The 25,479-nt window shown below is 48.4% G+C and overlaps 1 protein-coding gene across 1 annotated transcript; it reads left to right on the forward strand.

Moving 5' to 3' along the window:
* On the forward strand, nucleotides 1-23,585 carry CBLC (Cbl proto-oncogene C). Its single transcript, XM_033158353.1, has 11 exons — nucleotides 1-517; nucleotides 3,769-3,915; nucleotides 6,265-6,421; nucleotides 10,401-10,522; nucleotides 13,154-13,291; nucleotides 13,646-13,733; nucleotides 15,493-15,624; nucleotides 19,294-19,470; nucleotides 19,576-19,698; nucleotides 21,261-21,416; nucleotides 22,349-23,585. The coding sequence occupies exons 1-10, from the start codon at nucleotides 183-185 to the stop codon at nucleotides 21,387-21,389; spliced, it is 1,548 nt and encodes a 515-aa protein (XP_033014244.1). The 5' UTR covers nucleotides 1-182; the 3' UTR covers nucleotides 21,390-21,416; nucleotides 22,349-23,585.
* Nucleotides 23,586-25,479: the final 1,894 nt, after the last annotated feature.

Here is a 25,479-nt window from a genome sequence, read left to right on the forward strand (position 1 = left end):
TTTGGCCTTCTTATTTCTCTACCTTTCCTCCTTCCTCCCTGCTTTTCTGTGTGACGCAAGGCAGTGCCCGCTCAGAAACCTGCTAGCCTAGCTCCGAGGCTGGCACTGGGGAACTCCAGCTAGGCTGGGCGGCCTCGCCTTTCTTCGATTCCTTTCCTCCACCCCCACCCCCCAACCCTGCCATGGAGACACTTCCCGGGCCGTCCCGGCTGCCTCGCTGGATTTCGGCCCATCGCACCCTAGAGAAAGCTCTCCAGGGCTTGGCGAAGTTGCAGCACCTGGTGGGGCAGCCTCGCCTGGGCCTCCGCAACAGCCCCCCTCACCTGCCGTACCTCCTGCCCCAGACGCACCAACACCTGAGGCTTGTTCGGGAACACTACGGGGCAGGTTTGGCCCAGCTCTGGGAAGAAACCTACTTTCGGGTCTTCCTCACCAACCTACTAGAGAAGATCAAGCAAGCCACGAGGCTCTTCAAGAGGGAGAAGGAGGAGATCTTCCAGGAGGGCTCGGCTGCCAGGTAAACGTCAAGAAACGGGTTAAATCTTTGCATGTTAAAGAGGGCGAATCGTAGAATCATAGGGGCCACGAGAGTCATCTCATCCAACCCTCTGCAATGCAGGAATCTTTTGTCCAACGTGGGGCTAGAGCCCGCGACCCTGACATTCAGAGTCTCATGCTCTGCCAACTGAGCTATCCTAGGTTCTGCAACATCTTGCTACGCTGCCCCCCATATTCTGGGACAAGGGTGGTCGCCAGTGCTGGATTTGCGAGCAAGTGGAACTCTGTGATGCTTAGGGAGCCTCTGATTATGCAGGGTCTCTAAAACAACAACAACAACCATAAGCTAAGTTTCCAAATACTGCAGGCTCTCCAAGTGTCCCTATTTTCCAGGGACAGTCCCAGATTTAGAGAAGATGTCCAGATTTCTGATTTTCCTTAAGAAGTCCCTATTTTCATTGGAGAAATGTTGGAGGGTATGAATTTATGTGGACCCCCCCCCCAGGCAAGGAGATAAGTAAATATACAAATTTTAGAAGACATCTAAAGGCAGCCCCATATAGGGAAGGTTTTTTAATGTTTTGTTATATTTTTATATATGTTGGAAGCCACCCAGAGTGGCTGGGGCAACCCAGTCAGATGGGCAGAGTATAAATGTTGTTGTTGTTGTTGTTGTTGTTGTTGTTGTATTATAGGGTGTCCCTGTTTTCATCGGAGAAAGCTTGGAGGGTATGATATTGCACAGTTACGTTCCAGCTGGCTTGTGAGCTAGCAAATGCGAAAGTTCATTATTTCTGTTTTCTGACAGAATAGCACACATTTTGGGGAAGTAGTTAGTGCTGTGGGGTCCCTCAGATTTGACAAAGCTAAAGACCACCCCCCCCCAAGTATGGATTAATCTGGCATTTCTGAACTGCAGCTCCCATCAGCACCAGCCAGCATGCCCAATGGTCAGGGATGGCGGCGGCTGTCATTCAGCAACATCTAGAGATCACCCCAGTGGCTCCCCCAGATTTAGGTGCAAGGGCACGCTTTTCGCCTCGCTTCCTTCCCAGGTTGCAAGCATGCTGGTGGAAGGCCGCACCTGTTAGGTTTCTGCCTGGCTAAAGCCCAGGATTCCGGCCAGAAGGAGTTTTACAAACTAGCAACCCTGCTGGTGCTCTGGGATAAGGCAACACTGTTTCTATTGCCAGCTTCTTTCATGGCAAAAACCCTATTAAATAGCAACCTGGTTGTGGGTTCAGTCGATAGAGCATTAGACTCTTAATCTCAGGATTGTGGGTTCGAGCCCCACGTTGGGCGAAGGATTCCTGCATTGCACAGGGTTGGGCCAGATGACCCTCGTGGTCCCTTCCAACTCTACAATTCTCGTATTCTACTAAACAATATGACCAGGGCAGTTTGTTCTGTTACGGAAGAGTAGTACAAGTTCAAGAAAAAGCTGCATCTTTTGGATTTCTACCTGCCACACTGCAGCTGTTAAGGGAAGCAGAGTTTCTGCCATGGTAAAACATGGGCAATTATCATTTTTTGTTAGTAATAATTATTACATTTATTACCTTCCCTTCACCAGCAGGTCCCAGGTGCGATACAGCAATTTAAAATTTAAAAAAGTGCTTAAACCAGATTGCAATCACGGGAATAGGGTGGGCCTTGAAAGCACACACCTCAGGTGTGAAAGCCCTGGATTAAAAGTTGCAGTAAGGGCTGTGGTTAATTTAAAATCAAGTACACCTCGAAAGCTGGGATAGATCAATATCATTTAGTCCCTGGGGCTCTCTTAGGCTCTGAAACATTGCAACCAGGGTGAGGAGAGGTGGCAAGAGGGGCGCTGGCGAATTTTAAATTAGATGATTTGGCAGAAATGGCAACCAGGAAGGTGAATTGGCCGGGGGGTGGGTGGGAATGGCGGGCTGCGTACATTTAAATCACATTTCCACAACACACAACCAAAGAATCCTGGGAACTGTGCTTTCTTAAGGGTGCTGGGAACTGTAGTTTTTTTGGGGGGGGCGAGCTACAGTTCCCATGATTCCTTTCGGAAGTGTGCTTTCAGAAGTGCACGGCCTCCGCCCGGTTTAACAACTTGACGGCAGAATTCGTCAGGGGATTATTTCATGCTAGCATGTGCAGATTACGGTACTGATAGCAGCACAGGAGCAGGTGAAAGAAAACAGAGTTGGCCATTCCCCCCCCCCATCCACCTGAGGCCTCAGTGTTTCCTCCTTTATCAGCTGGTTGTTTGCTTAGTAACCAGGGCCTCGCCCCTCCCGTTTTATAAGGCCAGGATAGGACCTTAAGAATAAAAGTTTATTGCTGCCTTTTGAACCCAGGAGCTGCAGCCTTTGGATCTACAGCAATCTGCAGTTAATGTCCCTTTGGGTCTCATTCCCTCATGGCAGCCTGCTGTGAAAGGAACAGGGGCAGGCCAGGCCTGGCTTTTTTTTCCTGGCCGTTCGGCAACCCTGTTCGGACCCTGCTGAAGCCACTCACCCAGCCCTTCCCACCACAACGTATACCCAATCCACAAACCCCAGGAGGCATTGAGGAGGAAAGCGCTTCACCTGTCACATTTCTGCCTGTTCTGCTGTTGTTAAACGACAACCCATATATTTTCCACATTTCCCCCCTGTCGTCCCCCCCGCAAAAAAAACAACAACCAAGAAGCCAGCCCTAATGCCTGTCTGCAAGGTTGCTTCTTCTGTCCTGGCCAGGGCTTTGACAGCTGCACAGTTGAAATCAAACAGGTGAAGCTTTGCTGTCGCAAAACCTGCAGGAAAATCCATTAAAAGCTTGTGCTGTTGAATTTTATTGTTATCAAGATGCGGCTGATTACTGCACGGCGTGGTTTTTATGAATGGCGTGTTTCTGAATGGCTTTCAAGACTATGAGTCAAACGGGGGGGGGCAATTGGAATCATAGAACTACAGAGCTGGGATGGACCCCGAGGGTCATCTAGTCCAACCCCCTGCAATGCAGGAATATCGACTGAAGTATCCATGAGGGGTGGCCGTCCAAACTCTGCTTACAAACCTCCGGTGAAGGAGAGCCCACAACCTCCAGCATGTATTTTAGATAAATTATTGTGAGAAGCAGGAAACGGCTTTATATTTCCCACCTGCTGTTCGTCGTTGTGTTGTGTGTGCTTGTAAAAATTGCCTCCCCGGGCACCGCTGGTAAATGATTTATCGTTTGTGCCTACAGCTAAGGCCAGTTGTGTGTGATTGACGGGCTGGTCGGCCTTCCCCACTTCCCCTTCTCTTGCTGCAGGAGGAACCTCACCAAGCTGTCCCTGATTTTCAGCCACATGGTGGCCGAACTACAGGCTCTGTTCCCCGATGGGCAGGACCGCGGCAGCACCTACCAGCTCAGCAAGCCCGAGGCCCAGACCTTCTGGAGGGAGACATGGGGTTCAAGGTAGGACCCTCCCTGGAGGTCACTCAGGCTTGGCACAAACAGCACACCCAAACATCCTACCCTTCCTACTGCAACAGACCAGTGCCAGATTTACGAATAAGCTAAACAAGCTATAGTTTAGGGCCCCAATCTCTTGGGGGCCCCAAAAAAAATTAAAGGAAAAAAAAACACCTGAATGTACATTTCCAAAATATATGATAAAAAAACAAATAAAACCAAACCTACATACAGCAACAGTGTTTTGTGTTGTGTAGGCTCCTATGATGTAAGTAATGGGCCCCGCCTGCTCCCGAAAATATCACTTGTTTGCTCATTTCTATATACAGGGTGCCTATGTTCTGCTATTTATAATTATTAGTAGTTTGCACTACATATTTACACCTATTATTATTTCATGTAATAGCAAGTTTCCGGAGACTAGATTATGAGTCTTTGTAAATTGTGTTTCTAAAGGAATTTGTTATTGCCAAATGCCAATAGGTTTACATTATTAAGTTTGTTATGAATAAAAGTCATTTTAAGTTAGAGCTTAATAATTATTTCACTATTAATATACTTCTTAATTGTATTTCACTATTAATAGACTGGGACGTGGGTGGCGCTGTGGGTTAAACCACTGAGCCTAGGGCTGGCTGAACGGAAGGTAGGCGGTTCGAATCCCCGCGACGGGGTGAGCTCCCGTTGCTCAGTCCCAGCTCCTGCCCACCTAGCAGTTCGAAAGCACGTTAAAGTGCAAGTAGATAAATAGGTACCGCTCCAGCGGGAAGGTAAACAGCGTTTCTGTGCGCTGCTCTGGTTCGCCAGAAGCAGTTTAGTCATGCTGGCCACATGACCCGGAAGCTGTATGCCGGCTCCCTTGGCCAGTAAAGCGAGATGAGCGCCGCAACCCCAGAGTCGTCCACGACTTGACCTAATGGTCAGGGGTCCCTTTACCTTTTAATGGTATTGGGGGGGGGGGGTGTCATACGTGACTCAGGGTAATAGTGGGGGGTAGGGGGTTCGTACACGATCCTGCTTTTCGATCCCATTCGTGCCTGCGAAAGATTCGGGGCAGACGTTCTGCCTTTTCTTCCGATCGGCGCAGGTCCCGAAACTTCCTGCTGAAATCTTGTGTTGTAGGGTTAATAACACAAGGTTTGACAAACTCAGGTCTTCACCTGTTTTTTGGACTACCACTCCCATCATCCCTAGCTAGCAGGACCAGTGGCCAGGGATGATGGGAATTGTAGTCCAAAAAAACAGCTGGAGACCCGAGTTTAGGAAACCCTGGAAACCTCAGCCCTCCAAATGTTTTGAGACTACAATTCCCATCATCCCTGACCACTGGTCCTGCTAGATTGGGATCATGGGAGTTGTAGGCCAAAAACATCTGGAGGGCTGAGGTTGAGGAAGCCTGGACTAGGACCTGGGAGGCCAGGGTTTGACTCAGTAGTAGAATCATAGAATTGCAGCGTTGGAAGGGACCCTGAGGATCATCTAGTCCAACCCTGAAGCTTGCTGGGTGACCTTGAGGCAGCCACTGCCTCTCAGCCTAGCCTACTTGACAGGGTTGTCGTGGGGATTAAATGAGAAGAGGGAGAACCATATGCGCCACCTGTTTGTTGGAGAAAAAAAGTGGAATAGAAATGCAATAAATAAATAAATAGAGGAAACGTTATACTACGGTACCAATGCTCCAGTATGTGTATGTTATATATCTCCAGGTTTTCTTGTGCTACAGTGCAAGAGTGCCTGTCCAAGCAGGCACTAATATAAGACAGCATCGCAGAACAACTGACAAGGCCGAAGGTGTGCACAGTCCAGTATAAAACCATCAAATAATACGCTACGATTAGGTCAATGCCATGTTGCAGAACATATCTGCAAACAAACCCAACAACCCAGCAGTCTGGAGGGTCCCTAATTGATCCACCTTAGTTGCTGAAACCATCTTTTCATTCCCCTTGTCTCTCCCCCCCCCCAGGCCACATTCACGTTTAAACCACCTCGATACCACTTTAAACAGTCATGGCTTCCCCCAAAGAATCCTGGGAGCTGTAGTTCCTTGAGGGCTCTGGGAGCTTTTAGGTGAACCCCTGTTCTCCTCACAGAGCTACAGTTCCCAGAGTTCCTTGTGAGGAGGGGTTGAATGCTAAACCTCTCTGGGGGTTGTAGCTCCCTCCACAGTCCGTGGCTCCCAGAATTCTTTGGAGGAAGCCATGTCATGTGAAAGTGTCCTCATGGTGCTTCGAATGAATGGTGTTTCATTCATTTTCTTGCTACCCCTAGTTGCCCTCGTCTGGGCATGTTCCAATTGGCCTGTGACCCTCCTTACTCTGAATTTGGCCTCACCCTTTTGTTTCTCTGCAGGAGCCTCGTAACCTGGTCTGAATTTCGAGAAGGACTCCATCGGGTCCACCCCGTGGATCCTGGCCCAATGGCCTTAGCCCTGAGATCCACCATCGACCTCACCTGCAATGGGCACATCTCCGTATTCGAGTTTGACATTTTCACCCGCCTCTTTCAGGTACACGTGGGGAGTTGGTGGCACCTTGGAGTTGGTTTTAACCCTGAAAACGAAACGTCTTGCCCTCTTCACCTTCAAAAGAAGCAAAATCGGGATACTTGGGGAGGGAAAACGTAAATCTGTTTATTTTATATTTATTTACTGTTTTATCAGAATACAGAATCAAACGCAAAACGGAATCATTTTGCGAAATACCTTTTTAAATAACACTTTATTAATTTTCCAAAAATTAAAACAATAATAATATTCACAATTAACAATTTCAACCATAAATCTTAATTGACTTCCTTCCACTCCCCCTCCTGGTTCCATTATTTTACTCTTATTCATGCACGTCCTTAAAATCTTATCAAAATAAAAATCAAAAAATCAAAAAACCCTTCCAGTAGCACCTTAGAGACCAACTGAGTTTGTTCTTGGTTCTTGTTCTTGGTATTAGTATGAGCTTTTGTGTGCATGCACGTATCTGAAGAAGTGTGCATGAACACGAAAGCTCACACCAAGAACAAACTTAGTTGGTCTCTAAGGTGCTACTGGAAGGATTTTTTGATTTTATATTATGTTTTGACTATGGCAGACCAACACAGCTACCTACCTGTAACTTAAAATCTTATCTTCTTAATAATCTAATTTTTAAACCTCATTCATCTTATTACAAGTGACTTTTAAAAGTTCAGCTAATGTAAAAACCTATACAGTGGTATCTCGGGTTACAGACCCTTCAGGTTACAGACACTTCAGGTTACAAACTCCACTAACCCAGAAATAGTACCTCGGGTTAAGAACTTTACCTCAGGATGAGAATAGAAATTGTGCGGTGGCGGCAGCGGGAGACCCCATTAGCTAAAGTGGTACCTCAGGTTAAGAACAGTTTCAGGTTAAGAACGGACCTCCAGAACGAATTAAGTTCTTAACCCGAGGTACCACTGTACACAGAGCTCACAAGGTTATGCTTTAAACATTTCACTTGTTTAAAAAAAAGGGGGGGAACCAATGTCCTTTTGGATTTCAAATTGTCTAATACGTCCTGCATAGCTCACTCGATTATTTTACCAATCTTCTTGGGCAGTGGCTTCTTCCTTCTATGGGCTGGTCTTGGCCTGGCATCCACCCTCAGGTGCAGGTCATTTTGCAAAATATCGAAGCGGGGACAAAGAATTTGGGGGGCGGGGCATAGAGAGCAGCAATACATTCCAGGCTTTTGATATAATAGAAATTAGAACAAATCTATGAAATAAATAAATAAAAACCACTCCTAACATCTGTTATCCCTCCCTGGGCAGGGCGGAGGAGGTTTAACATTGAAAATGAAACGTTTAGCTCTCCTTTGACTCCTCACATTCAAGATAAGCAACGTCGGAATGCTTGGGCACTGAAATGTATTATTTTATTTGTATGTATTTTTATTTATTTATTTATTGGTATTTCCACACAAAACAACAAATAAAAAACATACAAACTACATAAAATACAAATACACTACAAAATACAAATAACAATCAAATAAAACTGATACATACCTAACACCACAGGAATTTTATTTGTATGTATTGTATATGTATTGTTTTATTTTAAAGCATTTATAAACTACTTAGCATTAAAAAAACTCCAAATGGTGTACGATTAAAAAAAATAATCTTTAAAACAAAATTACAACATAAAACCAAGAAGACAACAATATAATGGTATATATATATATATATTTTAAAACCAGAATGGGAATTTAGGGGGTGCAAACAGAGAAAATGGGGGCTGATCATATGAATCAGAGGAACACCAGGGCTAATTTTAGGGAAACTGCTCTCGGTGGTCCTATTTTATCTCCATTTCCCGTTGTCATGCAACGCGCCCCCCCCCCCCGAGTTTGCTATTAGAGGGAACATGGCACACGCATTGTGTTGTGTTGCCTGTTCCCTTTATATGTTCAGTGAGGTGAGGTGTTTTTGTTTTTTTAAAAAAAACTGAACGCACTTCCTCCCTGCACCTTTGTGAAATTAAACCGAACCAAGAGATGGAAACTTTGGCTCCTCGCCCACCTCTGCTGACCCCCCTCTGCTATCACCACCCACGCATGGCAGCCGTGAGTGAGAGATGGACTTAACTCAGCCACATCCTGCCCTGTGGTCAGCTGCTCTCCTTGCAAGAGGCGCGAAAAACGCAAACGGTGCGCACAAGACAAAGATCTTCCATGGAGGGGTGTGGAGGAAGGGGGTGACGGATGTCGTGAGGGAGGCAGCCAGTTGTTCATCAGGTGGAGCCGGCAGCCCTCTGACCCATTTGCAAAGCTCTCTCCGAAAGCTTCCTGCCAAGTCAGTTCGCCCTGCCCTCGAAATACCATGTCCTACATTCTGAGGTGTCAAGGCTCAAGCCCCGTGTTAAAGGCGCCAAGAGCTGTGAGGAGACCCCCATTTTCCCTCACAGAGCTACAATTCCCGGGGTGTTTTCACAGTCAACCCCTCTTCCAAGGGAACTCTGGGAATTGTAGTTCTGGGAGGAGAATAGGGTTTTTTTTCCTAATAACCCTCAGCACACTTACTGTATATACTTGAGTATAAGCCTAGTTTTTCAGCACATTTTTGTGCTGAAAAAGCTGCCCTCGGCTTATACTTGAGTGAGGCGGGTGGTGGGGGCGGCGAGAAAGAAGCCCTTTCTCTCCGCTCGTGCCGCCACCCGCTCTCCCCAGTCAGCCATTCCTTAAGAAGCATACAAGAACAGCAGTTCTTTACTCTCCCCAGGTAGCTTGTTCCATTCCTGAACTGCTCGCATAAATGCAAACTTGGCAAAGGAGGAAGAGGAAGGAGCAGCCCAAAGGGCTGCTTTCGGGCTGCTCGTTCTCCTCCTCCACAGCGGCAAAGGTGAACCGGCTTATACTCGAGTCAATAACCTTTCCCAGGTTTTTGTGGGAAAATTAGGTGCCTCAGTTTATATTCGGGTCAGCTTATATTCGGGTATATAGGTAATAAGCCACAGCTCCCAGAATTCTTTGGGGGAAGCCATGACAGTTAAAGTGGTATACTTTAGCGCTTTAAATGGGTGGTGTGAATGTGGGATAAGTTGTTGTTAACTGAGGTCCAGCTCCAAGGGCCTTCTGGTGGTTCCCTCCCTGTGAGATGTGAGGTTACAGGGAACCAGGCAGAGGGCCTTCTCGGTAGTGGCACCCGCCCTGTGGAACACCCTCCCATCAGATGTCTGAGAGAAAAACAACTACCAGACTTTTAGAAGACATCTGAAGGCAGCCCTGTTTAGGGAAGCTTTTAATGTTTGATGGATTACTGTATTTTAATATTTTGTTGGAAGCCGCCAGATGGACAGGGTATAAATAAATTATTATTGTTGTTGTTGTTGTTGTTGTTGTTGTTGTTGTTGTTAATGCGGTTTAGACTGGGTGATATATCAATATATCGCCCAATACCGATTTGAAGTGATATCGGTTTCATAATTTTTGACCTGGCAATGTATTGCAAATCATTATGTGTGTCAGGAGTGAGTGAAATATCGTCCTAGGGATGATGCGAGTTGTAGTCCAAAAACAGCTGGAGAAACCCCAAACTAGATAGACCTTTGGTCTGATATAGGAGGACTTTTCTTATATCAGATACATAGGGAATGTGGTCCTCCTCCGGACCTCTTTCTCTGGCCCCCAGGGCTATTTCTGGGCTGCACCTCCTCCCTAGTCACACTCCCTGCTTTGCATCCTCTGTGAGTGCTTTTGCCTGCCTGGAAATGCTCCCTTAATAATACCCGGATGGAGGACTATGTGTGTGGAGAAGTAAGCCTACTCCGGAAGGGAAAATTTGCATCTGTTGCTCCGCCTACTTTGCCCCTTGCCCCACCCACCACCGGCATGCGGCCCCTGGAAGGTTTGCCAGAAGGGGATGTGGCCCTCAGGCTGAAACCGGTTCTCCTACCCCCCCCCCTCATACATTTATAACGACTCCTGGCCTCTTGCTGATACCTCTCTCTGCTCCCTTCCCTGCAGCCTTGGCCGACACTGCTCAAGAACTGGACGTACCTCGCGGTCACGCACCCGGGATACATGGCGTTCCTCACCTACGACGAAGTGAAGGCACGCCTGCAGGCTTACACCAACAAGCCCGGCAGGTAAATTGGCGTCCCCGACTGGTTCTACCCGAGCAGGCCTCCTTTAAGAACTGGTTTTCTCAGGGACCCTCCAGTTTTTATTCCGCCTTCATCCCGATTTGCTTGCACAAAGTATACGCGGCTGTGTAACTCTGGCTGGCGGTGCTGGGTCTCTCCCTCGCATCCCTGACTGTCAGCTCCTCCTCCTCTTCCGTGGGAGAGAGCTCTGGAGACGGGCTGTGAGATGAGTCGGGTGACAGCAGTGGCTGGGGATCCCTGTACCTGAGCAAGACCTGCTCTCGAGGAAGTTCCCTGCCCTGATCCTACCCCCTCAGAGGATCTCTTTCCCCTCTCTCCTCGCGAGGAGTACTCCCGCCCTGGCTCTCCTCATGAGTAGGACCTCCGCCCAGGCTCTTCTCGCGAGGAGAAGGCAAATCACTGACAGCGGCGGTTAGACCAGGTCCGTTTCCCCCCTCAAGCCTTTGTTCTGATTTGTTTATGGGGCAGTTACACAATAAGGAGCATCTGTCCTGCATTTATTCCTGATATGCTGGTGGGCTGAGGTGTAGTGGTCTGGGGTAACGGGAGGGCCAAAGTCCCCTTTCTATTTCTGCAGCGGGGTCCCTGCCTCTAGCATCCTAGAGGCGCCCAGCCAGCATGAATGGGGAGATTTCCAGCCACTAAGAAGTCTTCTCACCCTTTGTGCTGGTTGGAGCCAATCAGAGTGAAAGGAGGCCAGTCGGCCATTGAGGCCGGGCTCCTAGGGTCACCCTGGAGAAGAGATGCAGGGGCAGCACTGAGGAGTTGTGGTTCTGTATGCTCCAAAGCTAACCATTTAGGAACACTGAAAAACACAAGGGGATTCGGGGTTCGAGATAATGCTGAGCGAGTTCTGTTACATACAATGGAATTTCAAGGAAAACACAACTTTAGCCACTCTGAAAGAAGGATTGACGAACACATCATGTGCAATTTCTGGGCTCTTTGTGAGATATTTACCTGTACACAATTTCCCGCTCATTGTTCATTCATCCTGCATTTTTCTCATTGCTTTCCTAACCTCAAAAGTCCAGTGTTTTTTGGGGGGTTTGGGGACTGCTGGTGGTGGATTAATTGCTTTGTGGAGACAGAGTGCCCTAACCTGCTCTAATTGCCCAAATCTAAAATCCTGCCTTGCTCTGGAATCCCTTGACAGCCGAGGTACCTTCAGAGAGCAAGGGAGAAGGAGGAGTGGCTGGTGTGTTTAGAGAAGCGCCCCCCCCCCCACACCTTTCCTGCCTCTATGCTGCTCCTATGGTTAGCAAAACAGGTTGGGTGGCTGCCATGCTAGGAGACTGTGGCGTTTGAGAGCTGGAAGGGGCGCTGGGAGGGTGCCTGGGCCAACCCCAAGCAAGGACCTTGCTGCTCCTTCTTTGCATGCCAAAAGTTCCGGGTTCAATTCGTGGCAACTCCCAGGTAGACTACTGCTTGGAACACAGAAAAATTTCCTTAAATCAAATTGGAACATTGGCCCATCTAGCATTGTCTACACTGACTGGCAGTAGCTGTTTTGCATTTCATCCAGGGGCATCACATTATTATTATTATTATTATTATTATTATTATTATTATTATTATTATTATTATTATTATTATTCTGCCCTATACCCGGAGGTCCTCAGGGCAATTCAAAGAACAAAATCAAAATGTCAAACCACAAAATATATAATCAAAATAAAAACAACACCCCCCCCTAAAAAACACACATTTTAAAAGGGCATAGGATGTCAATCAGATCAGCCAAAGGCCTGGTTAAAAAGGAACGTTTTTGCCCGATGCCTAAAGGTCTATAATGAAGGTGCCAGGCGAACTTCCCTGGGGAGAGCATTCCACAGATGGGGAGCCACTGCAGAGAAGGCCCCGTTCTCATGTTGCCACCCTCCGAACCTCTCAGGGAGGAGGCACACAAAGAAGGGCCTCGGAAGATGATCCCAGCGTCCAGGTAGGTTCATATGGAAAGAGGCAATCCTTTGCGGCCCTGAGCCGTTTAAGGCTTTATAGGTCAAAACCAGCACTTGGAATTGGGCCCGGAAACTAATCGGCAGCTAGTGCAGTCGGACCAGGATCGGTGTAACATGCTCAAACCGTCTTGCTCCGGCAGGCAACCTGGCCGCTGAATTCTGCGCTAGCTGAAGTTTCCAAACCGTCTTCAGAGGCAGCCCTACGTATAACGCCTTGCAGTAATCTAACCTTGAGGTTACCGGCTACCTGGAGAAGCTGCCAAGGATTGAACTTTGGGGGCCCTCTGCATGCAAAGCAGTTGCCCTAACTACAGAGCTATGCTCCTTTCCCCCCCAGAGAAGTCCTGCAGAGCTTCTGCCGCACGGTTTGGGCAGCACTGAGCTAGGTGGACAATGTCTCTGACTTGGTACCAGGGAGTTTCTGAGGACCTCTATCAGATGCCAGCCAACCACCACCCCACCATCAGCTTCTGCTTAAATGCTCCCAGCTAAAAATGCTTCTAGATCACCTCCCTCTGTGAAACTCCCCAACCCACCCACCTTCCAGGTCTCTTCCACCCCAGTTTGAGAACCGCCATTCAGTTTGTGCCGCCAGTTCTTACTGCTCCATTGCCACAATATTGACCTCTCGCTGGGTCTCTCTCCATCTCAGCTATATTTTCCGCCTCAGCTGCACCCGGCTTGGCCAGTGGGCCATCGGCTACGTGACGGAAGACGGGAGCATCTTGCAAACCATCCCACAGAACAAGCCCCTCTTCCAGGCGCTGATTGACGGACGCAAGGAGGGCTTGTAGGTGATGGGGATTGGCGGTGGGGATGTGGTAGGGCTGGAGTTGAGGGTGTTCTATTATTGTTACTACGGTAATTTCATATTTATATTTAAATTATTTCTTTACATTTACACTTATATTCCACCCTTTGTCCAATAAGCTCAAAGTGTATTCATTTTCATGCAAACTGCCCCCCCCCAATATATGCAAATTTGCAAATATGGTTCGGTGAGCAAGCTGCAGAGCAAAATTCAGATACATGCACACATTTTTGTGTTTCGCTTCATATGTTTTTTTTTGGGAAGTTGCGGGTTTGTTAGATTCTGCTTCAGGCGAGACCTGGATTGAATTTCTATCCCATCCCCCTCCTGCAGCTATCTGTATGCTGACGGGAAGAATGCAAATCCGGATCTGGCAGAGTTGACGGAAGTGTCATCCCAAAACCGAATCCAGGTCTCGCAAGTAAGTCTCCTTGTGCTCTTCCCCCAACCTGAGCAGGTCGCTAAGACTTCGGGCTGTAAAATTAAGTGCTCCAAGTAGAGAGATAGCAGAAAAAAACAGAATAAAAATGCATTCATCAGATGCCAGGTTTCCAGCACACATATCTGCAGCTGCTAGGTGGGTTTCAGCTGCGGACTCAGCTACATTAGTAAAAACAAAATAAAAAATTCTTTCCAGTAGCACCTTAGAGACCAACTAAGTTTGTTCTTGGTATGAGCTTTCGTGTGCATGCATGAAAGCTCATACCAAGAACAAACTTCGTTGGTCTCTAAGGTGCTACTGGAAAGAATTTTTTATTTTGTTTTGACTATGGCAGACCAACACTGCTACCCACCTGTAACTACATTAGTAAAGAAACAGCAATTTGAATGCACTATGAACATGCAACACCAGATGGCTCCAGAGAGCAGAAATTTTTAAAATGAGATTTTCCATAGAGATTATTTTATCTTTTGTTAAAACGATCTGATTTCTGACTTATTTATAGCGGGTCCCCCCCCCCCCGTGTTTAGATCTGCCCAGAGTAGGGGGACTTTTTGGTGTTGACACCTTGTTTGTGGCCTACCACTCGAATTAAGATTGCCGGAAAAAATATCAACAACCTCAGATATGCTGATGATACTACCTTGATGGCAGAAAGTGAGGAAGAATTAAAGAACCTTTTAATGAGGGTGAAAGAAGAGAGCGCAAAATATGGTCTGAAGCTCAACATCAAAAAAACTAAGATCATGGCCACTGGTCCCATCACCTCCTGGCAAATAGAAGGGGAAGAAATGGAGGCAGTGAGAGATTTCACTTTCTTGGGTTCCATGATCACTGCAGATGGTGACAGCAGTCACGAAATTAGAAGACGCCTGCTTCTTGGGAGAAAAGCAATGACAAACCTAGACAGCATCTTAAAAAGCAAAGACATCACCTTGCCGACAAAGGTCCGTATAGTTAAAGCTATGGTTTTCCCAGTAGTAATGTACGGAAGTGAGAGCTGGACCATAAAGAAGGCTGATCGCCGTAGAATTGATGCTTTTGAATTATGGTGCTGGAGAAGACTCTTGAGAGTCCCATGGACTGCAAGAAGATCAAACCTATCCATTCTCAAAGAAATCAGCCCTGAGTGCTCACTAGAAGGACAGATCCTGAAGTTGAGGCTCCAGTACTTTGGCCACCTCATGAGAAGAGAAGAATCCCTAGAAAAGACCCTGATGTTGGGAAAGATGGAGGGCACAAGGAGAAGGGGATGACAGAGGATGAGATGGTTGGACAGTGTTCTCGAAGCTACTAACATGAGTTTGGCCAAACTGCGAAAGGCAGTGAAGGATAGGCGTGCCTGGCGTGGTCTGGTCCATGGGGTCACGAAGAGTCGGACACGACTGAACGACTGAACAACAACAACAACACTCCCTGGAGAAATCCACCACTTTATTCCTCTTTGTTTTAGCCATTTAAAATGGCAGGTTAAAACCACTGTGTTTCGCCAGGCCTTTGGTGAGTAACAGTGCATGCCTGTCCCTAGCTTCCCCTCTCCCAAATGTATCCTCCGAACAACCCTGCGAGGTAGGTGAGGCTGAGAGACAGCGACTGGTCCGAGGTCACCCCCTGAGCTTCAGGATTCAGTGAGGATTGAAACATGGGTCTCCGAGTGCAGCGCTCCAACCATTAAGCCACGCTGCCTCTCGTTCTCTCAAGTCGCCATCCTGTGCCCCTTTCTCTGCTTTTCCCGCAGGAGCAGTTTGAACTCTACTGCCAGGTGGGCTCCACCTTCCAGCTCTGCAAGATCTGCGCCGAGAATGACAAGGATGTCCGGATCCAGCCTTGCGGGCATCTTCTCTGCCGGGGCTGCCTCAACACATGGCAGGTGAGGGCCCGACCCCTGACCTTTCCCAGGCCCCTGCCCCTTCACCCTGCGTGGCTGGGCCTCACTGCCATATGCAAGCAGCTGCTTCTCTCTGTCTCTTCGCCCTTTCCCTTTTATTGCTCTGATCGAGTGGAGACCCTTCCCTTACGTTTGTCAGAATGGCTTTACACACACACACACACAGAGAGACACGGAAACCCTGTTGCCGGTTAACATTCAGTTCCTGCAAAATGCGCTGCGGAAAGTCTGCAAGTATCTTTCCTTTGCCGAGCGAAAGATCTGCAGAATCTTCTGCCTTCTTTCCCTCGGTCGCAGAGACCCTCAGCCACCCTTTATGCTATTCCACATTAAGCATTATGCCACTTTTAAAGAGTCATGGCTTCCCCTCCGAAGAATCTTGGGAGCTGTAGTTTGTAAAAGGTGCTGAGGGTTGTTTGGAGACCCTTATTCCCCTTCCTGAAACTACAGTTCCTCAGTGTGGTTTAACAGTCGGTCCCTCTCCCCAGGGGACTCTGGGGATTTTAGTTCTGTAGGCGAATATGACAGTGTTCTCGAAGCTACTAACATGAGTCTGACCAAACTGCGGGAGGCAGTGGAAGACAGGAGTGCCTGGCGTGCTCTGGTCCATGGGGTCACGAAGAGTCGGACATGACTAAATGACTAAACAACAACAACAGGCAAATGGGGGCCTCCTCTCAGCATCCTTAACAAACCTTAAAAAAATAGTTCCAGTTATATCACTATGGGAATTGTGCTGAGAGTTGTTAGGAGGCCTCCATTCCTCTTCCAGAACTACAGTTCCCAGAGTTCCAAGGGAGGAGGGTCCGGCTGTTAAACCGGTCAGAGGACAAGGTTGTTCTGTGGCAAGCAAACTACAGTTCCCAGGATTCTTTGAAGGAAGCCATGGCTATTGAAGTGGCATAAGACTGGACGGTGCGGCTGAGCCCCTTGTTGTTGTGGTTTTCCTTGATGTGCTCCACAAGATCCCCAGCTGGTTCCTCCCTCCATTCCTCTGCTTCCAACCAGCCCATAATACTGATTCCATCTTGCTTAAGTGTTCATCCAGTCAGTAAAGTGGTACCTTCGTTCTCAAACTTAATCCGTTACGGAAGTCAGTTCCAAAACCAAAGAGTTCCGAAACCAAGCCGCGCTTTCCCATAGAAAGTAATGCAAAATGGATTAATCCGTTCCAGACTTTTAAAAAACAACCCCTCAAACAGCAATTTAACATGGATTTTACTATCTAACGAGACCATTGATCCATATAATGAAAGCAATAAACAATGTATTGGAGTCACACAATCCATCAGTCAGTAGCAAAAACAAAAATGCAAAATAAAAAGGAGAAACAGACAGTGTAACACTCAAATCGGAAGCGTAACACTCAAAACGGAGCACATTCAGCTTCTGGAAAAAGTTCGCAAACCGGAACACTTACTTCCGGGTTTGCAGTATTTGGGTTCCAAGTTGTTTGAGTACCAAGGTGTTTGAGAACCAAGGTACCACTGTACAAGGATGGGGAACTTGCCGGTCTCCAGTCATGGCCAAACTCCGACTCCCATCAGCCCCAGCCAGCATGGTCACTGGTCAAGGATGATGGGAGCTGTAGTCCACCATCGTCTGCAGAGCTGCAGGTTCTCCATCCCTGGTTTGCTATTTCTAAATGCATCTTCTTCGTTTTATATCTCTATCTACGTTTTGAAATACGGCCCTGATATTGTAATCTAACCCCCGGACCGCTCGTCAAGCTTCCATAAATCATTAAGAAAATCGTTTGAGACTGGAGACGGTAGCGCAGGGAGTTGACAAGTTCATCCGCCACGCATCTGGATTTATCAGTTCCATCAGGCTTAATGGCCCATTTGCATGAGCCAGTTCATTAGGCAATCTCTCGATGTCTTTTATTCTCCTCAGCACATTTTGGAGATAAGCTGCTCCTTATCGTTTGGCAGCATAAACCAATTCTCCGGCCCGTCGTATTTTAACAAACTCGGAGACCGTGTGTCTCTTACAGTCAGGGAGTCGGATTTAAACGAGGGGCGGCATAGTTCAAATTCCCACACAGCCACAAACCTTAGGTGCATGATTTGGGTATGTCGCTACCTCCTAGTCTCACAAGGGGTGATAAAAGAGAGGGGGAACCACAAACACCCCCCCCAAAAAAACTCAACCCAGTGAAGACTGAGCGTGCTCAGTATTTACTGTTTATTTATTGTATATATTTCCCCAAGGAGCTCAAGGGGAACCCAGCCAGATGGGCGGGGTATAAATAATAAAATTATTATAATTGAGGTCCCCCTCCTCATCTGATCCCCACAACAACCTTGCGAGGTAGGTTGGGCTAAGATAGGCAGTGGCTGGCCCCCAAGGTCACCCAGTGAGCTTCATGCCCAAGTGGGGATTTGAACCCTGGTCCCTCCCAGCTCCTAGTCCGAAACTCTAACCACTACACTATGCTGGCTCTCTGTAGCCTCAGCAGCCAGGGAATGCTAACTTGACTGTGGGGGGAATTACAACCCAAGGGAATGGAATGGAGTGATTAGAATCGGGGACAGCAGGACTCAATGCAGCAATACTTTGTTGAAGTTCCCAGTTCTTAAAACGCTGCTCACATGTGTTGCAAAACCACATCAGCTGCTGCCCTCTCTTCTGCCACCGTTACCACCCCCCTCCTTGGGCAAAGGTGGGGCAAATCTGGCCAAATCGGTTCCTCTCGGTTCCTCAATTTTACAGCCTTAAATCCAGTTCCCCACATTTCCATACCAATTCATGACTGCTTTATTTAAAACAAAAAAACAAAAAACTTATGAAAATTCACCAGCGTTTAATGTGAAGTTCTCCAAATTTGCTTGTATGCAATTCTACGTAATATGCACATTTTCACAATGCAGCTTTCCTTAAGATAATGTGGATTTTTGGGGACATTAGCTGTGATTCGTGCTAGATGGCCCAGTACGTTTCCGAACACAATTCAAAGTGTTGGTGCTGACCTTTAAAGCCCTAAATGGCCTCGGCCGAGTATACCTGAAGGAGCGTCTCCACCCCTAACATTCATCCTAGACACTGAGGTCCAGCTCCGAGGGCCTTCTGGCGGTTCCCTGACTACGAGAAGTGAGGTTGCAGGAAACCAGGCAGAGGGCCTTCTTGGTGGTGGCGCCTGCCCTGTGGAACGCCCTCCCATCAGATGTCAAGGAAATAAACAACTATCTGACTTTTAGAAGACATTTGAAGGCAGCCCTGTTTAAGGAAGTTTTAATGTCTGGTGTTTTATTGCCTTTTTATAATAATTATTATCATTAATTCTGTTGGGAGCCGCCCAGAGTTGCTGGGAAAACCCAGCCAGATGGGCAGGCTATAAATAAATTGTTGTTGTTGTTAAGCTGTCTTCCAACTCCACAACCCTATAATTCCATCATTATTTTCACTAATACGTGCAATTTAAAAAATGCACATTATCCCAGCATTTTTGGTACACATTACTTGGCTGGAGCAGGGCGCTGCAAAATTCAGGAAAGGGCCTGTTTCATGGGCGGTCTGTGTGCGAATTATGTAGATCCGCCTTTAACAGCGACCTGGACAGGATTCTGCCTCCTAACTCCCCCTTCAGGTACACAGTCGGCCTTGACACCAGCCCGGCAAATTCTAACGCAGCCTTCTCTGCCCCCCTAGCTCTCCGAAGCTCATACCTGCCCCTTCTGTCGCCGGGACATCTGGGGCCACGAAGACATCCTCATCGACAGCTACAAAGAAGACAACGCTGGCCTGGAGGACGAGGGGGACGAGGGGGATTTGGAAGACGTGGAGGCGGTGCTTCGGGAACTGGCCGTGATGCGCCAGGGGAAAGAGGTTGGTAGAACAAGGTGCAATGCCGGGCGGGGTGGGGTGGGGAGCGCAGCCTATGGGGCAAGATCTGGATTAATTCTGCCCTTCCCCTTCTGCACCAACCCTCAGCTCCAGGCAGCAAATGCTGTGTCGTCTCCGTGCGACACCCCCCAGTTGCAAACCCCGCCAGTGCCGCCTCGGCTAAACATGCAGGGGCAGAAGAATATCCCCCTACCCAGTCCTGACTACCAGGTGAGTGGTACTCAGTTCTTAAGTTTTGCGCTCTCTCTCTCTCTCTCTCTCTCTCTCTACACCAGAACTCAGAGGCATCTAGTGAAGCTGAATGCTGGAAGAATCAGGATAGGCAAAAGAGCGTTTTCCTTTACGCAGTGCATAGTTAAATGGGGAACTTCCTCCAGCAGGAGGCAGTGACCGCCTCCAACTTGGGTGGGTTTGAAAAGACGACTGGGCAAATTCATAGAGGAAGGAGGGCTACTGGTGGCTGCTAACTATAAGGGCTATACACTTGCCTCCACCGCTGGAGGCACGCTGGAGGAGGAAACAGACCCCACGTTTTCTGGCCTTAAGCTTTCCCGTAAATTCTTTTAAATACCAGTGGCTGGAAACTACAGGAGAGGGCTCTGGTGCTTGGATTCCCAATCTCGGGTTTCCCAGCTGCTTTTTGGACTACAATTCCCATTCATCCCTGACGACTGGTCTTGCTAGCTAGGGATGATGGGAGTTGTAGTCCCAAAACAGCTGTGAACCCAAGTCTGGGAAACACTGAGCTAGAAGGTTCCCTGAAGCTTATCTGGTTGGCCACTGTGAGAACGGGATGCTGGATTGGATGGGCCATTCGGCCTCATCCAGCAGGATATTCTTACATTTGGTGTGGAGTGGGATCTGCAGAGCATGTCCTGGACAGTCTGCAGAAGATTGCTTGAATGACTTTGGTGGGGACCATCTAACCCCAGGGCCTGTCAAATGGCAGAGAGGACTCCGGTTGCTGCTTCCCCTCTGCGAGGCAGAGAGGAACAATTTACAGTGAAGAAGCCCCAGGCAGGGGAGAGTTTACCCTTTTCCCCACCCACCATTTCCCCCCAGATGAGCTTTCCCTCCAATAGGGGCTCCCAGAAGCAATGCTTCTCCCCTGCAGATGGCACATTTATGGTGACTTGCATTTGTTGCAACCCAGGGTGGGTGCTTCCCCCAGCACTCTCTTGAAATTTCAGGACGTGGGATCGTAGAATTGTAGAGTTGCAAGGGACCTCAAGGGTCATTGGGTCAACTCCCCTGCAATGCAAGGATAAATGTGCCCACGAACAGTGCCGGATTTACGTATAAGCTAAGCAGGCTATAGCTTGGGTCCCCACTCTTCTAGGGCTCCCCCAAAAAATTAAAGGGAAAAAAATACCTGGATGTACATTTCCAAAATATAAGATAAAAAACAAATAAAATAAAACCCACATATAGCAACAGTGTTTTGCGTTGTGTAGGCTCCTATGGTGTAAGTAATGGGCCCCACCTGCTAGGCTGCTCCCTAAAATATCACTGGTTTGCTCATTTCTATATATAGGGTGCCTACATTCTGCATGTGCAAATGGCTTTAGATACCTATTAGGTCCATAAATTACAGCATATATTCAACACCAAAAACAGCGACAATTTGTTGTTGACAAAGGACAGCTGGACATATAAAGGGCCCCATTACCTTCAGTAGGTTAGGGGCTCATCAAACCTAATTCTGGCCCTGCCCATGAGTTCCAAACATCTTTGGCGGCCAGCTGATGCCAACTCTTTGACTCTCTGCTCAGGCCTCCTCCTCCGGCCACTGGATGCTTCATCGGCCCTTGCCAAGTCTCCCCCAGGGCAGCCCCCCTTCAGCAGCGCCTTGGGACACCCTGGCAACTTCTCCGTTTCCTAGGGGGGAGCAGCTGACCTGATTGTGGCTGAGACGGCAGCGGAGACGGGTAAGAGACATCGCCAGCAGATTAATCAACCAAAGACTGAAGTTGATTGACTGAGGAGGGAAGGTTAGGCCGATTGCATATGAATATGAGACCTGTGTGCTGAATCAAAGCTCCACCTAGTGACAGAAGAGCAGAAATGAAAAAGGACAGTGAGAGGAGAAGTGTGGGGAGAGAGAGGGGGGGGGGAAGGGGAGAAATCTGAAAGGCCCTCTCTACTATCGGAGCAATGTCCATTGGTGGAAGGGTGGGATACAAGCTTCATAAGTTACACAGAGTCCTTCAGCAGAACCTGTTCCAACCAGCTATGGGTGGCCTTGGGTTTAGCATCCATCTTCTGGCTTCAGCTACCTCGCAGGATTGTTGTGCAGCAGCTGAAATGCACCCCCAAGCTGCTTGGAAGGGGGTGGGGTGGGAGAGCCCCACTACAGTTTTTCAGTATTATTATTATTATTATTATTATTATTATTATTATTATTATTATTATTTGCTTCCTTCGTTTGCCCCTCATCAACAATCCAGTAAGCTGGGTCAGGCTGAAAGAGAGTGACTTTGAGCTGCCGGAGCCAGGCAGGGTGCAACAAGGATCTCTGCAGGGTGTGCCTGGTTCGTGCCCCTCCCCCAAGATTCTGTGCCCAGGGCCACAGCTCCCCCCCCCAGCACCTTCACACTACACCACTGAGATAGCGTATGTGGCCCGAGGTTAATAATAATAATAATAATAAATGATGATGATGATGGCTGAGTGGGGATTTGAACCCTGGTCTCCCAGGTCCTAGTCCAACACTCTAACCACTAAGCCACACTGTCTCTCTAGGGTGCTCCTGGCCAGGCAGCGCCTCCTTTACCCAACTCGAAAGCTTCCACCCTCTCCAGAGCCAACAAAAGCAGCCAGAAGGCTAGATGTCGCCTAAACCCGTTTTGTGTTTGCACAGCTGATGCCATCTGCAACGCACAATCTGCTCCGCTGGAAGGTACCCCTGTCCCTCCGCCTCCGGCATCCCATCGCCAGCCTGGATTGCATCCGTTGGGGGCAGCAGCCATGCAAGACTGAACTCTCCATCTCACTGGTTGTCACCCACTCTGCAGCTCCCTGTTTGCCAGGGGGAAAGACGGGCTTGCTCCTCTTCAACTCTTTGCCTCGCAGCCTTGAACTGCACGGACTTCCCCTGCTAAGGAGGAAGGAAGCCGGCGCGACAGAGCCAAGTGGGTCCTGGGTGCCTTTTCAGACTGGTACCGGTTTTCCCAGGAGAACGGCACAACCTGCGCAAACCACATCGCACAGACAGCCACTCCTGCCAGCAGAAAGTTGCTCAGCACTCAAAGCATCGTTGCTGGGAAACAGCGGTTTCCCGCTCCTGCCAATGCGTCACAAGAGCTTCCTCCTTTCCTTGTGAGAATGACAGTGGTGCTCATGCCACTGGCTCTGACTGGACAGTGTCCATGCCGTCATCGCCATGTCCCATTCCTTGCCTAGCTGCGTCATTGTTTGGCAGGCTGCTGGTTTTTGTAAATTGCTCTGGTGCCTTTTCCCCCCTTTTGGGAGCATACTCAGAAGGAAGGGTCAAATTTTTTTCCCCCAGACCTTCTGAGGCCAGGATTGAATCTGGCCTGTGTTACGAGTGGTAAAGAGTTAGTTTTGGTTAGCATTTCAAGCTAGCTGTGTGTGCATGATGCTTTTCTTGGTTGGATGGATGCTATATTAGCCACATCCACAAGGTGGTGTCAACACTCAAGTGATAGAGGCAGTGAATACCACAAGTTCAAGTTCGAACTTGTGTATACACACACACACACACACACACACGCTTGTGCACTTCTAGGGCATTTCCAGACTACGGCTGCTTCCAAGTGGGATTCATTCTCATGCCTGCAAATTCAGGTTGCACTTCTAAAGACGATTGGGCTGCTGTTTTGCAGCAGACCTGCTTCCCCCAAAATCAGATTTTATTGCAATATGGAAAATGATGGAAAAAAATGTCCTTGTAAAGTGTGAGATGAGAATTGCTTGACCTGACATTGTGCAAACTCCCCTCAAAGAAATCAGAATGTATACTCAGTAAATATAAATGTCGTCTAACCTCCCTGCAAACCTTGTGCAAACAAATCAGAATGAAAGTGTAATAAACAGGTCGCCTGGAAGCGACCGGAGGCTCCTTTCAGATTTTTAAAGCATGCATTGTTTATTATGGGTGCTGATGGATGCAGGGATTTTGGGTGGGACCAGGAATTTCCTTACTATTTTTATTTATAAGATTTATTGGCCGCCCTTCACCATGAGGTATACATTACATATGGGATGCTACTATCTTAAAACATCATAAGGACAAGTCCAGGTTACATTACCTCAAAAGCAGTGCTGGAAAATCTCCAAGGTTTAGGGCTTCTGCCGTTTTAAAACTGATGTTCCTGCTGTCCCTTTAGCCACACATGAAAAGGGATGTTTTCATGTGAAGCTCCCCCAGCGCCCATCCCACCTCACACCCCCCCCCACACACACTACTAATGAGGAAAAACCTGGTCTGCAAAATTCCTCTCCATCCGAGGCTGCAGGATCTGAGCCTGTCAACGAAACCATGGCCCTGAGATGTGCCCAAAATATCAGGCAGGACATCCGAAGGAGGGGGGGAAGCAAAGCAAAACACTGAAAGGGCAGGGACAGCTAATTTCTCACCAAAAAAGAGAAAAAGAAAAGGGGCAATGCATTTTGCCTCATATTGCAATTTTTGCAAACGCTAGGAATATTTGCTAGGAAGAAAAAGGAACCTGGGGACCTGGAGGTTACAGTTTGTTGGAGGGGGGATTCCACACACCCCCAATAGATGTTCGACCTGTGTTCTCCACTACCTTGACCCGTGTGGCAGTTTGCTCCTCCGGCGAGGCTATTGATCTTGGTTCCCCAGGGGGAAGGAAGAGGTGGCTGCTGGCTCCGGGTGGCTTGGTGAGATCAGCTCCTATTCCGGGAACTGTTGAGAGCACAGATCAATGCTCTGTGGTGGAATGAAGAGCTCAGGAGGCGAGCAGAGCAGAATCTGCACGAAAACAGAGGAGGCTCAGAAGAACGCCCCTCCTCTGGACCACCAAGGCACATAGGCAGGTGGTGGAGATGAGGTGTTATTATAACAGCGGCAGAGTGGGAGACGGGTTCGAGGGGTGCAACTTGCTTCCCCCCTCCCCTTCCTTGGGGGAATGGCAGTTGTGATCCTGCCGGAGGCTCCTATTGGCCAGTGCCCATGCCATCACCACTCTGGGCTTCTCCACAGGGCCACACTTAATAGCTCAGTGTCTGAGCACTGGTGTTTTTTGGGGGGGGGTTGCCCTGGAGTTTTCCCCGGGGAAACCCTCTCTTTAGCACTCGACTAGAGCAAACGTCAATTCGGGGTTTTCCAAATTGTGGACACACGCGGTGGAGGAGCACCCCCAAACTACGCACCTGCTCCTCCACTGTAGCTCTGTGAGGGGTAAAACTACAGTTCCCAGGGGTGTTTTTTTTGGGGGGGGAGCCATGGGCTTTCAGCATAGGCTGCGTACGCAGCAGCCAATAAGGTATAGGACAACTCTCTAGTTACCCTGTGCTCACCCTTTGTGGCCTAAGCAGAAATGATGCTAATGGCGTGGGTGTAATTTGCAGTATCTGTATTTTAAAATGTATATAGCAGTCACTGAGCTTGGGGGGGGGGGGGAAGCAAGATCCCAATGGGCGTAGAGGGGGAGTTTAACCCTTTGTAACCCGCTGCCCTGATCCCAGCAAAAGCCACAGCCACCCATTCGCCCTCTTCTCCCCACCTCCCTTTGGCGTTTTACCTCTTAACTTAATTCCATTTCTGGCCCACCTCTCATCCCAGGAGCCCAAGGCAGCGTGCGTGGTCTTCCCCCTCATCTCTTGATGTTCTCCTCACAACAACCGTGCGAGGTAGGTTGGGCTGGAAGAGGCAGTGACTGGCCCAAGGCCACCCAGCTGAATTCTGGGGCTAAGGCTGTGGGATTTGAACCCAGATCTCCCAGGCCCGACACTCCTAACAGGCTGACACTGGAAGGAGAAGCCTTGATCAATGCCGGGCTACAG

This window comes from Lacerta agilis, chromosome 8 (genome assembly GCF_009819535.1).
Source record: "Lacerta agilis isolate rLacAgi1 chromosome 8, rLacAgi1.pri, whole genome shotgun sequence".
Lineage (NCBI taxonomy): Eukaryota > Metazoa > Chordata > Lepidosauria > Squamata > Lacertidae > Lacerta > Lacerta agilis.

Excerpts from the sequence above, each read along its gene's own strand:
- CBLC (XM_033158353.1), top strand. The coding sequence starts at position 183 with ATGGAGACACTTCCCGGGCCGTCCCGGCTGCCTCGCTGGATTTCGGCC. Across the intron at positions 3,916-6,264 it reads AGGGAGACATGGGGTTCAAG|GAGCCTCGTAACCTGGTCTG; the intron begins GTAGGACCCTCC and ends GTTTCTCTGCAG. Across the intron at positions 13,734-15,492 it reads ACCGAATCCAGGTCTCGCAA|GAGCAGTTTGAACTCTACTG; the intron begins GTAAGTCTCCTT and ends CTTTTCCCGCAG.